This window comes from Pleuronectes platessa, chromosome 9 (assembly GCF_947347685.1).
Source record: "Pleuronectes platessa chromosome 9, fPlePla1.1, whole genome shotgun sequence".
NCBI classification, from domain to species: Eukaryota; Metazoa; Chordata; class Actinopteri; order Pleuronectiformes; family Pleuronectidae; genus Pleuronectes; species Pleuronectes platessa.
In genome coordinates, this window is record NC_070634.1 from 22,284,838 (window position 1) to 22,299,407 (window position 14,570).

General features: G+C 43.2%; 1 protein-coding gene across 1 annotated transcript in view; it reads left to right on the plus strand.

Annotated features, from left to right (window-relative positions):
* The first annotated feature begins 3,156 nt into the window (after nt 1-3,156).
* Nucleotides 3,157-14,570, plus strand: part of sgip1a (SH3GL interacting endocytic adaptor 1a) — a 71,281-nt gene continuing 59,867 nt past the window's right edge. The window contains exons 1-2 of the mRNA XM_053430417.1: nt 3,157-3,289; nt 11,710-11,844. Coding sequence (XP_053286392.1) covers nt 11,802-11,844 — 43 coding nt within the window. The 5' untranslated portion in view covers nt 3,157-3,289; nt 11,710-11,801. The remainder of the gene's footprint in view (nt 3,290-11,709; nt 11,845-14,570) is intronic.

Sequence of the window (14,570 nt, forward strand, 5' to 3'; positions counted from 1 at the left end):
TCGGCTTACATGAGAGCTTGTGTGATGACAAAGACTGGTGTGTGAGTGTGTGTCTGTGTGCGTGTGTGTGTCTTTCACTCATGTTCCGCCCTAATGCCATTTCTTCCAGTTATCTCCTGTGCTCCAGAACATTTATAGTTAATAGTAGACGCAGACAGGTCAACTAGAGGGCTTGAACAACAGTCATCTTGTCTAACAACTAATTTTCTGACCACTAAGCAACCGTGAATTTTGATCACTACAATTTCAGCTAAATATTATTATTATTATTTTCTCCTGCTTGTGTCTTTGCCACCATTCTATAAGTCAGGATCCTTGACCTACTGGACAGATTGAACTGAGCATGTGCAGAGGACTGGTCTCACTGGGGAAGCTCATGAGAAGCTGCTGTTTTTAAACAAACCTGATTTGAGATCGAAGACAACTTTTGAACACGTGGGTCAATCCTCAGTGGAAAGGTACCACTGGTGCAAGGAGGCAGTGAACTTCATTTATCCTGCAGCAAAACAAAATCAAGGAAAATGGCTTCGATGCAGAACAGAATCAGACAACTCCAAAACCAACTTCACCAAAATAAATAATAAATAAAATAATTAAGGAATTAGGAGCATATTGTTTTTTGACTTTCCTTCAACATGCTTGTTTTTGAAGGTGAGGATATCGAGCTACCTCCCAGCAGCTGACCTTCGAGGCCCTGTCCTGTCAGCAGATTTATTAAGGTGTGTTGATACGAGTGAGGAGATGCAGTGAATCAGGATTTTGACAGGTTTGTTCTCTGGCGTTGCATCACGAGTCCCCTTCTCTCTCTCTCTCTCTCTCTCTCTCTCTCTCTCTCTCTCTCACTCTCTCTCTCTCTCTCTCTCTCTCTCTCTCTCTTTCTCTTTCTGCCGAGCTGGTTGCCATGGCAGCTGTGCGAGAGCTGAACACAGACACACACATCCTCTCGAGACACTTCTGGAATAACTGTTGGATAACGATTCGCACAGGAGATAACCGACACAGACACACACGTAAATGATGCTGAAGATCATAACTGCACAAAGGCCTTATAGAGCCGTGGGGTGGGCTGCACATCGGAGACAATAGGCTGCAGTTCAGGGGCCCACTTTTCCTACGTGTGAAAAGTTGCCTAGTTTCTCGATCTTCTACGATAGATATTCTCTTCTCTTACGGGACTACAGAGTTTCCCAAGCTATTTAGTCTCCACCCCAAAAATAAGAGACGTATAAGACCCTCGTGATCCCAGAGGATTTAGATCTGAGCTAGTTTCAAAACAATGAATCCCCTTTGTAATATGTTTCCATGGGTGCCAAACATGAACCTGCTGCCACTGATGCTTTGACTAATATGTGGACAAAGATAATCACATGATTAATTACTGTCATTTGCATGGTTTTAACATAAATTTAATGTTTTCTTTTGTAACAGTTATGGCTAAAATTTTATATTTTTATTCAGGGGACATCGCCTCCTTGTTCGGGAAACCATACAACCAAGGAGATTTATGATAATATTCATAAAACATTGACCAGCATGTCAATGTATAATATAATTTGATTCTTTACGATGCAACACCACTCAAGAGCAAATCTGCATCCTGCAAAATGACGATAGAGTTGAGTTTCAAAGAAAACTGAAGACAGTAACCATTGACACGAGAACCACTGTGTTAAACGTTGGATATATGTACACAATATCTGTCTGACTTAAATGATTAAACTTGATTATTTTGTTATTTATTGTCATGGTTTGTGGAGGCCTATAGAGGAAGGCTAGCCTGGATGCCAGACAAACTTAGCCCCGCCCACAACATTTTAGGTCGGGCAGTTCGGTCTGGAGTCGCTCCGTTGAGGAAAAATTATGGCCAGACCGGGCCAATCAGATTGTCAGGGCGGGCTTTATACGATGATTGACAGATGATCAACGGTAACGTAATCAACCACGTCATCAAAGTGCCCTTGGGTTGAATTCGTTTTCAACAAACATGCCTGCCGCTGGCGAGCTGAGATGTGTAGATGCTGCCATTGAGTCTGTTTTAGAAGACATCGACAGCGCATTCATTTTGAAAGAGGAACACAGAACGTGGAGGCGACGCCAGAGCACCGCGCTAATCCCTATCACCCCGGCGCTTGGCTGTTCACAACGGACGCTGAAGCGACGCTGAACCGCCGGGCAGCGCTAATAATATCACCCGTTGATCCAGTAGATCGCTGCACGGCTTTGTGCCGGTCACACCGGAGGCTGAAGCACCGCGCTGCGCCAAGGCTGCCTCGCGGTGCTTCAGCCTCCGGTGTGACCGGCACAAATAATCACAGCCCAATGGAGCAGTCTCAGACTCACAACGTCAGGCTAGAGGAAGGCAGGTTCAGCCTATAATGTGCACACACACACACACACACACACACACTCAGTCACATGTGCTATGCTTGCCCATCAAAATGTCATAATACATTTGCTTTTGTAAACAAAATGTATTGATTAAGGATAAAGTGAAGGATCTTTAAGATCAGGTGCAGTGTGCGTGTCCTCGGGCACAAACTAACTAACTTTGCTCTCACATGCTGTCAAACACATTTGGAGGAAAACAAATAAAACGTGTTGGCAGAGTCTTTCCTCGTTGCCGGGACACTATTGGACTGCACGTCAAACTCTTGTGCTTTGCCAGAGGAAATCATTTTCCTGGATGGTTTTGATTAAATATTAATCAATCGGCCCAATCAGAAGCTACAAACATTACATTAGTAAAACGTGGCATTCAAATCCCAATTCAACCATTAGCCTCACAGTGTTAATAAATAAATCAAATTAATGACCTTTTGAAAAAGTAAATGAACGTGTCTTGTAACTCAGGTTAAAGAGACAATAGTTTTATTTATTTTTCAGTGATTAAATCCTTAAATACTAAAGACTAATATGGTTATTAACCTTTTCACAACCACCTCTGTTTAGAAGACATTTCCATATTACCAAAAAGACGTGTATCCAACTGGAACAATAAATAATATCCCACATACAGCGTGCAACAGTTATGTTAAATAACGTCTTCTCAAACAAGACGATGGGTCACATCCGGGGTCACTTTGGCCGCTATTCCAGCAGGTGGCGGTAATGTGCATTATTGACTGGTTTGACCACAGCAACCAGAAGGAGAAGAAGAACGTCTGAGATAAACAGTCAGAAGGTGGGAAGCAGTTGAAAGGTTTTTTAATTTAGCAGGAAACTCTGGTTTCATTTAACAAGAAGAGACTAAGAAGGAGGAAGAGGAAGCTGGAAAGATTAGAGATCAGTGGTAAGGTTGTTCATGTTTAAGATAAACAGTTAACTCCATAACAGCTTTGATTCAGATGTAAACATCAGAAAGACTAACTGTTAAAATATAATTATGTCAGTTAGTCCAGTTGGATAAGTTGTGCTTGAACATATATATACATATATATATATATATATATATATATATATATATATATATAAATATATAAAATGGACCACACACCTCCCATCATTCAGAAATAGACCTAAAATATCCTGAAGATGAAGGGCGCCATCTTTAAGGAATCAGATCATCTGTCAATCATAACATTTCACCCTGTTTTTATAGCATCTGGTAAATAGTTTAAACCTTGGATGAGGGAAGTACAATGAATGGATGTGAGACCGTGGTTTAATGGATATGAATGGATGAGGGAAGGAGGATGAATGGATGTGAGGAGGAATGAGGGAGGGAGGACGAATGGATAAAGGAAGGAGGGTGAATGGAGTGGACAAGGTGGATGAACAACGTGAGAAGGAGCATGAACGGATGTGAGTAGGGATGTGGGAACAAGTATGAAGGGATGAGGGAAGGAGGACTAATGGAGGTGAGTAGAGATGAGGAAAGGGACGACATTAGTCATTTGGGGCCTTGAAATCATTGAATTCCTGACAATGATAAAAACACAATGGCGACAATAGCCAACTAGTTTGAATTCATTACATAATCTGATGATCCAAGTCGTGAGAACATGTGCTGGAGCACGGGGAGAGAGAGGGGGACACGAGGCTGTGTCATCTGAAACGGCTGAGTAATGATGTGTCATGTCAGTGTTCTCCTGCGAGTTCTTTCAGGTCGATTGACCCAGCTCCCTTCATCAGGAGGTTTGGAACAACACCCCCCCAAAAAACAATTACAGTTTTTTGGGACATTAATATTCAGTTTGATTAATTACATCCTGTTGTGTTTTCATCAGAGCTGTGGCACAGATCAGTGTACGTACGTTATGAGCACATGATGATATTTGTGTTCAGTCAATTTGCAGAGCGTGTGGGGTGTGTGGTCTTTAGTTGGGTTAGTCACATTGAGCGGGTTTCATTACACGTGGTGATTCACATGGAGCCACACCTGAGTTGGAGCTCGTACTCCCGGGTCTGTTCTCCCATGTTCTTGTCCAGGGTGAACCCCGCCTCTCAGTATCTGCTGGCATTGGCTCCAAGCCCTCAAAGGATCATCTGAACAGATAATGGATGGAAACAAATATCAGTAGAATTTCAGATTTTGCAGCGTATATTTAAAAGGTGCAGGTATTGAATGTAGCTCTGGTCTATAACTATATGTCCCAGGGGGGAGGGTCTCTGCAAGTGTGAGGGTTGAAGTGTAGGTTTGTGATATGTGGGAAAAATTAGGTTTCACTTTTGTTTGTACTCAGTTCAGCTTGAGAAAACGACTGATCTCAGAACCTTTGTTTATTCTTCATGGAATCAGCTTTATCTGGTTTGCTCAACGGAAACAAAATCCTCTCGGATGCAAAATATTGAGATCATTTTATTAAAAGGTAAATAAGTGCCTTTGAGTGTGTTTACTGTTTAATGTTTAGTATATCCTCATGCTCTGGATCTCCCTCTAACGTTTGAGCTAACAGAACTAAACATAGAAAAAAAGGAGTGTATCCTCCGCCAACTTCCATGGTTAAATACAGAGAGTGCTTGTTGCTGGTGGAGAAGAGAGTGAGTCATCGGTGCTGCCTTTGCCACAGATTGTTCCGGGGGGAAGCCTCATGTGCACGTGTGGAGGAGCCAAGTATTTCCTTGGAGTGTCAGTCAGTCAGTCTGCATACTCTGGAAATCACCAGCTGATCAGTTGTGTTGGACCTATACCGTCTATTTATTAAGTTGTTTTGAGGATGGGGCATAGGGAGAAATCTGTTTCCACTAATTCAATATATAAGAAGCATGACAGACAACAGATAGTGTAAGGCTGATTGGAGAACTGACCTATAGGTGTGGATGTTTTGAAGTGTCAGCCCTGTGATACACTGGTGACCTGTGCTGGGAGTACCCCACATGTCGCCCTCTGTCAGCTGGGACTGTCTCCAGTCCTGTTCAGGCTTATTAGCTGTGAGAGTTCCCCGGAAGTCTCGGTGAGAGTTTCTTTTTTTGACGAGCTGAGTGGGCGAGCAGAGGCTTCCTGTGAGGAGCCGATGAGAACATACAGTGTGCCTTCTTATGTCACTCTCAGGAGCTGATGGGATACGCCGATGAGTCAGAGGGACCGAGGCGTACTTCGCTTCCTGTGCGGTAGTGCTTTTTGTGCGTATGTGTGCGAACATGCACACGGTTTTGTGTGTTTTCTATGTATCTGCTGCAGCATTCTGGGGAATAATAGCCAGTGCTTACATGGTAAAAGGCCTTTTATGTGTCACCTCCAATCCTGAGTATTTGTGTCTGTGTGAGTGTGCGTGGGTGTGCCCTACATACGCACACTTCCAAGTGGGTCCATGGGACACCTCTTGTACCTGACGCTGCTCCACACAGAGACAGGAAGCTTCCGTGCTCTCCTTGTACCTATTCTGACTTTTCCACCTGAATAAAAAAGAAGAATATACAGGGTTTACACAGGGTCTTAAACAGTATTAAGTCTAACATTCAATCACAACGTTTTGGCCTCAAAAATACTTAGATAGATTTAAGATTTGTTGTAGGAGGTGGATAACTTGTGCAGGGAAGCCCCATTTGCTAAATTAATTGATAGTCTTAATGTTAATTTAACCTTACTTCCAATGTGCTTTACAATTTTAAATAGTTTTGTTGCTTGCGTAGTTTATAATGTTTCCATGTGTTTGGTGTCATCTCTCTCTAGTGGGAAAGATTATTCAACCGTCTCTTGTGAGGTAACGTGGTGTTTCCAGGGTTATTCTCTCCTCGGAAGCTACAGAAATCCTGAACAAATAAGAGAACATGAATGGCACCTAGTGGAGAACACACCTAATCAACAGTCCCCCTTAAAGTCAATGAAGCTGCACAACATTCCACACACTCATGGATATCAGTCTCTTTATATGGCTGATATCAGGATCCATGAATTATTCCCTGGGATCGCCCCCTTTGTTTGTATCCTCACCTAAATTTAATGAGATCTTTCTGGACCCATGTCCCATGCTATCACCAGGTTTAATGGTAATCCATGAAAACACAACCTCTGTGCACTGGTAATATTCAGTAGTTTTAGCCGTGTATGTCATCTCTAATAAATAATTTAATATTTTAATATACTCGCCCGACTCCTCCAACAGTGACCGATTTATTCAGCTCATCCTTTGTGAGGTGCTTTTTTAATTTAACGGAGCCATCTACTGCCAGGATTTACCCGTCCACTCCACTCCCCCGCTCATTAAACACACAGACACAAACCCTCACTTCCACGTATATCTTACACCTTGAGAAGAGACGTCTTTTCCGACTCTGACTCAGGAAGTGTGGGGAATCTGTGGGCTGTTCTTAGTCCTACATTTGGTGCGCGGGCCTTCTGTGAGTCAGGACACCTGTTTAAAAACTAGAAAGGTGGTGAAACAGGAATACCTCTCTGACCATGAGTCATTCCCGAGCCTTACTATGACCATGTACCTCTCATATCGTGATCTACTGAAGTTTGTCGAGAGGCGGGATCATTGTTCTGAAGAGCTGTCGGACAAAGAAGCTCTTCAAAATCTGCAATCCTATTTTAGGACACCTCATTAATTATTGGTCCAGTATCAAGTGCGTCACTGACGGGCCTATCCGGGCTCATACCAACACATCACGTCAGAGCGCATGCACACACACACACACACACACACACACACACACACACACACACACACACACACACACACACACACACGAACATTCTGGTGGGTGCCCAGCCAAACCACAGTGAGCCAGTAAGGAAGCGTAGGCAAGTTCGTTCTCTTTCAGCAGTGGGGGTTTTCCTGTGTGAGCTGACTGGCACAACTCTAGCTCAATGTGGACATTCACCTGCTACACAAAAACAAAACCCCCAAATATATTTAATAAGAAGTAAAAAATCCTCTAAGGGTGTACAGGACTTATGCTTGTGCTATTTCTGTTGTCTTTAAAATACTCCTCGGTAACTCCCCGCGGCGAGTTCATCTGGCTCCATTCTGTCATCTCGGTCTGGCTGTCCAAGCAAAGGCCGGTACTCTCGGGAGCGGCCTAATTTAAACCGCTGTTTATAGATATAAGCTGATTGTATAGCTAGTTCTGCACTCTGTTTATTTAGGCTTGGGCCCCGTGTGGGAATGGTAATTGGTGTGAGTATGAGAGGGACATATCGGACGACCATTAGGGAGACCATGGACCAGACTGGTGAGGTATTAGAGAGATGAGCTCATCTTTTCCATCCAGTGTTTTGAGGTCAGGGGGGTGGGGTGAGGGGGTGGGGGGGGTGGGGGGGGGGTCGACTCTGGACAGTAAGTGTTTGTCATTGGGCTACAGAGCAAGAGGCAGTGGTACATGTGTCAAACAAGATGGGAACTTCAAGTTTCACGTCTCTAGAAGTTGATTTTTCCTTTTGTGTTGAACTTTGACCTGGGGCCAGGTACAAAGGCCAACTCTAACAAAAACCTGTCTGTATCTGGCTCGCATATCTCGAGAAAGGTTCGGCTTATCGGCTTCACCCTTGGCATGTGTCTTACCTGCGGAAGTGCAGTGTGGAATTTTAGTGCGATTTGGACACGCGGTACGTTAAATATGAATATAATAAACCAGAGCTCTGTAGCATCTGCGGAGGGGAGTCATCAACATATGTAACGTTGACGATCATGACAACAAAAACAGATTTTAAGGTTGGGGGGTTCTACGTACTGAGTCGGGCTTCACCGTACTCTGAATAATCAGGTTGAACAGCTCTTTGAGGCTTCAGAGTTCTGTAGATTTGAGTTCTGCTGTTTGAGATCAGTGGGGTCGCTCCCAGCTAACTTCCATCTCTTGCTGTCAGAACATCGAGCTGTGACTCAAAACAACACCCTCTGTGGCAGCAGCCTAAACAAACCAAATCCACCAATCGGCTGGCAGTCAGCCTCCTCGGGTAATTAGCAGGTGAGTGCTAATTACACAGGAAGCCCGGCTGCGTCATGTTTTGTTTATGCAGTTCTCTGCATGCGTGTGGTCGGGGGAATGGCTGAGCAGTAGAACTAATAGACTGAGCCTCGCGACTGGCTGGATGGCACGTAGGCCCTCGGCGTGGCACCCTGCCACCGCTACGCCTTATCGCCCTGCATGCCTTCCCCTGCCGCTGAGTGGAATGTTGTTTTGGTTTGACTGCTCTCGCTGCAGCCATAATCGGTGGGCGGGTGTTTGTCTGTGTACATTTAATGACTGCTGCCTAAACAGCATCCCTCATCGGGGCTACTTTTTGGGGTGGGGCTGGGGAGAGACGGAGCGGGGCGGAGGGTTGCGAGGATGTTGCTTCAGCTGTACACGCAGGAAATGGCACAAGGCCCCGGGCCATGAGACGTGACAGTGGCAGCGTGAGCCCGGGGAAGTCCCAGTTTAGAGATGACGAGCATTGAGGGCCATCGTTTCTGTAAAACTGAAGCTCTTCATGTTTATGGGAAGAAAGACAAGGGTTTGATTTGGTTGACATAAGAAACAAACAGAAATTACATGAATTGATCTATTTTTAATAGATTTCCATAGTGTTGATTTATCATAAGATTGTTCTAAAAAGAGAATTTAAGAATACTTCTTAGTGGTAGTGGGTAATGTCAGTGTTGAGTGAACCTGATGGTTTGATCCCTGCATGATGATCTGCCACTGGTCTTTCACCTGCTCCTGTAGCACTGGATTGGTCTCATGACGCTGCTCCCCTTGTTAAACCTGGCAGGAGAGAAGATCTGATTGGAGTTGTTTCATTTTTTTAACGAAAATTCTGGTGGCTTTGCAAGTTAAAAAAGCAACTCGAGCTTCACCTCTGGATTTACTCTCTTTCATTTAACTTTGCCTTAAAAAGTCAAATGACCCCTCTTCAAATTAGACCATTGATTAATTATTTCCTCCATTATGATCTTGTTGGTTAGCAGGATAAACTACAGGTTGGATTTACACATACCTTGGGGGAAGGATACAATATGGGTCAGAGAAGAACTCATAACATTTTGGTGCAGCTCCAGGTGCGGATCCAGGAATATCTACTTATTTATATTTATATCATTATGTTGATTCCTTGGGGCGACTTGCTCTATACTGAGTGCCAAAGTTTTGTCTTACAGTGTCAGTAAATACAAAAACTCCTCCCAACTTAAAGCTCAATTTAATCAGGTTACTTATTTTTGACGGACTGTCTGTCACTAAATTATAAAGTAGATATGATGATATGAAACAAAGAAAATATTCTATACCCTGGCAAGGTTTGATCTTTTCAACTGATAGGTTATTAGTCAGGTATCAGGTAATATTTCTTTTGATTATCTAATCACTTATTTTGATTAAATCCAGCTCTGACAATTGCTGGTACAAAGGGAAGAGCACAAGTTGTGCCACATTGCTATTTTTGTTTTATCAGGAGCTTGTGGATGGAACTAGAACACGCTTGATAAATGATTAGCAATCTAGGGACCTGAAGTGACATCATCATACCTCCTCCCCGTCTCCCTGTGGCGCGTCACCTGCTGGACAGAAGCAGCAGTTACCGTCCGCAGCTGCTAAATGCAGCTTTCCCGTCTTCACCGTGTTCATACCGTCACAGAGCGATGACCCATTTCCATTTGTCTTGAGGCTTTGGCTGGTGGTTAAAAAACCCCATCTGCAAACAGATCCAGATGGATGCCACTGATAAGCATCCAGATTAGAGCAACACTGCACCCCACAGGCCAAACGCATGAGAACAGGTGGGCAGAAAGTAGGTCAGATGGAAGGAGGTGGAGGGTGAACAGAGACGAGAGAGGTAGACGGGGCGGGGATAGAGAACAAGAGACGCTTTATCTTTTGCATCTTCTGCTTTTGATGCACATGAAATGTTCCAGAAATAAGAGCATCCTAACCCACAGTCTATTTCTAAGTAGCAGGTGCTGTCTGCCCTGGTGCCGAGGAGACTGCTCTCAGGAGACTGGGATTAGGACCAGGGAACTGAAGCACTCTGCTTGAATGAGTCAATCAAATTAAATGTTGTCATTGGTGCAGGTATCAAGCTTATATTTAAATATTTAATATTTAATTCAGTCTCAACCACCAGGGACTGTCATAGCTAACACTGGGATTGAGTGAACCAGTGTGAATGTGATGAATCTTGATGGAGAATAATAGAAAATAGGCTCTAGCTGGATGCCTCTTTCTATTGTGTTAAATGCACGCGTATATTTTTGTGATAGAAACTTTTCATTTGGTTTATTGTGTCTGATTAGAGACGGAGGATTGGGAGAGAGGCCCAGTTTATGGCAGGGAAGAGCAATGTGTTCAAGTGAACAGTAGGTGGCGCCAACCGCATGTTTTGAAAAGTAAATCAACTAAAAAATCAAAAAAACAAAACAATTGATTCAGCTGTAATGGGAAATAATCGTGGATGATGCGGCCCAAATGATATCAAGATAAACATTTCACGTCAGTTTATATTGATAATTTACACTTTAGATATCTCATTGTTGACTGATGGTGGCTTTAAACTTTTCGTTATGAGCAGATAATGACAAACACTTTACAAGTCTGAGTTAGATCACCTGTGTTTCCTACCTCCTCACTGTGCTCGCATGATGCATAGGTATTGCATTGATTTATATTGGACTTTAGTTATAGTGCAGTAATTATTGATGTTGTTTTATTGCCCAACCCTAACCACATGTCATGTCTAGCGATTTAGTTAATAATGTTCTACCTTCAATTTAAGAAATAACATGTAATCACATTTGTTTGTCCAAAACATTCTAACATCCAATTATTTGAGGGTTTTTCTGCATATTTTTAAGTGCAAATGTTCTGCATAGATATATAGAGCATAGAGTTGCTTATGCACATTCAAACTTTGGGGCTTTTTTGGCACACACTACTGCTACACATGTTTGGCATAAATGCAGAATAACAACATTTTGAAACCTGTAACATGTACAAGGGCTTTTGAAAGGCGCTATAGAAATGAAGTTGATCATAAAGTACAGTTTATAGCATTTGTCCACAGTCGGTGCTGCAGAGTTTCTACATGATGTGGTAAATCCATTCATAATGTGCTCAGATGTGAATCTGCCTGTGCTGCAGTAAAGGACATGATGACCTTCAGTGCCCGACTTGTCTGGACTTACTGTGCCCACATTACTATTCTGCACAAGTTGTGTGTGTAGTCACGTGTGTGCCTTCGCCTGTGCACTTGCAATTGCCAGAATCGGTGTGCGTGCATATGTCCTCTGAACAGCTGTGTCAGGCAGCGTCCTTGGTTACAAGTCATCCTCGTCTCCCTCTTCTCCTTTTCAGCGGGACCACCTTCGTCTTCCATCCGCTCCTCTCCCTTCTCATCAGTGTCTGGCTGGAGTGAGACCAGTGGGGGTACATGGAGAGATCTGTAAATGGCTGAGGAGCTGTGCACAGGGTGGTTTCGCATCATCGCAGGTACAGTAAAACACCTTCCTTTAAAAACAGTACGTGACATCCTCAGCAGTGACATTTCATTTTCCTTTATCAGTTGATTTTATCTGCGGTCAACTAGGTTGTGTGTCTCTTCTAAGTCCGTGGACTTTTCCTGTGTGTGCTTGTGGCCGTCACCTTCAGGCTCTCATGACATCACAGATATGTTTTTGCCATAACATAATGATACGGGTGCTTTTGAATGCTTCTATGCGTTTGTGTGATTGCAGCATCACTGTGCAGCGTGTTCTCTCACCTGTCACATGAGGTAACATGGTGTCACTGTCGTTTGGAGAGAACGAGAGATCAGGCTGGAAAGGGGAGATAGAAAGTGAGAAATATGAAAAGGAGACAGATTCATCTCCATGGCATTCAAACACTCGTCATCCACAACCTAAAGCAGAACTCTGCCTTTGTGCGTATTTCCTATAATATCCACACACAGTCTCCACGTCTCTTAGAATTTAGAAATACATTTAATACCAAAGCTTAAGTATAATATAATCAAAAATCAATATGTAGGCCTATGCTTCTGAGATAAGCCAAAATATTAAATCAACTGGTTTTTAACCTGTGGCACATGACGTGTGTGTCACATGAGAAGTAGTTTTGGCTCTGACTGCAGTGTGTTAATGGCATTTGAATTAAAATGCTCAAATTAAAGTAGCATACTGTATCATAGACAATTTGTTTTGCATCTGAATTTTATTAATTTAAATTAGGGGTTCAGTATCTTGCCCACTCAGGCATACAGAATGGGGAGACTGGGCTCAAACCGCTGACCCTGTGGTCAGGGAACGACCCGTTTTGCATCCTGAGCCACAGCCGCCACAACCCACTGACTTCGAAACCAGTATTGCAGTGGAGAACATCACAAGCAGTGTCAATGGAAACTTTAAATCTCTTTAAGGACATTTTTGTACATAAAATATTAAAATGGAAATATATAAAAAACATTATCCGATCAAAAAACTGGTCTAAATATGTTTTCGTTAGGACACCAGTATGTATCTATAAAGTACCTATAGAGTATAAAATGCGATTATTATTATCAAGGCCTGTGAATCGGGTAAAGAGTACGGTTAGGGTCATTTTCTGATATTAAAGAGGAACAATCAATGTCATATTCAGGTGGTGTCATTGCCTTTGTGATGCCACAGGTTCAGTTGTCTCCTGAATAATGTGTTGAAGGTGCTTTCACATAACAGTGCACAGCTAAAGTATTATTTCCATGGAGGTATTTTGCAGTAATATTTGATTTGGACAATATCAGCATGAATATGAATGTATGGTGATAAACGACATCTTTATCCTGTATGTTGTGCTGAGGATGCCCACTAATCTACACTGGCACAGACATTAGGTGTGATTGTCTGTTCCTCTGACACAAGTTTGTCTTTATTCAGGCTTCTTCACTCCCGCAGCTCCAAAACAGAGCTTATAGGGCATTAGGCTTTATTTAGCAAATCCCCCTCACTTCCTCCTCCCTTATTCTTCACTCCTCCACTAGCTGGAAAGGCAGCATTTGTCATCCGCATCACTAATCACAGTGCATCCCTCTTTGTTTGTGGTAAATGACCAGAATTCTGCCTATTACCTCACAGGAATGCTGATTACAGTGTATTGAACCTATCACAGTACAATGTATCAGTAGATTTTACCTCCTCAGCTGTGAGGCCTCGACAACAGCACAATGATATGCATATCTGTCATTATTCTCAGTGAACACTAGGTGGCAGGAGAAGATGCTGGTGGTCTTGCAGCCAATGGGAAGTGAGGAATGAGATCATGTAGAAGAAAATGGGAGAATGGGGAAACAGAGATGTACAGAGAAAAGAAAAGATGAGGTAGATGTTAAGACAATTGAAGGGGATGTACCAGAGAATAAAAAGAGGGCTGGCGGCGGGGGGTCACTGTAAACACAGCTTTGGCATGAGGAGGATGAAGGAAAAACAAGGGGGAAGGGGGTTAATGCAAGGGGGACCCCCTCCTCGGCAGCATCTGCTGGGTGTTAAGACAGAGGAGCTGGGCAAGAGAGGACAGAGGGATGAAAAGAGGGAGGAGGCGAGTGGCACAATGAAGCACATGGAGGCCGCTTGACGGAAATAACGGGGTGACAACAAGAAAAATGAGGGAGTCAGTGAAAGAATGCATGACTGTGGGCATGAAGAGCCACACGGCCGGCTCTGGTTAGAGCGTGACCGGAGACAGATGGATGGAGAGATGGAAGGAGAGATCATTATTTGTTCCTATGGGGGGAAGTTAGGTCACCAAAAATGATTGTATGCACCATTGGCATTCAGAATATACAGTGTTCATGTACGTCTGCAATAATCTACATTTATTTTCTTATTGGACACATTTTTGAGGCATCTGCTGTCTGAAGATATGAGATGAAATACACTCTTCAAATCAGGACTGAAGTTTAGTTCCCTGTGAGTAATATGTAATATGCACAATAAACAACTCTCAGGTGGGAGTTTAGAGGAATATAAAGTTCCTCCCACTCGTCCCCAGTCGGCGACAATAAACTAAACTGAACTAATATATGAGCGACATACTGAAAACAGCCCACACAATTCTCAGAGAGCAGAATACTACTGGGATTTCAATGATCACCACGACAACTATAAAAAAAACAATATTTTTTTCCACTCATTTCCAGTCTGCTCTCATTCAGGTTTCGTAGGAAATACTACGACAAGTTATGC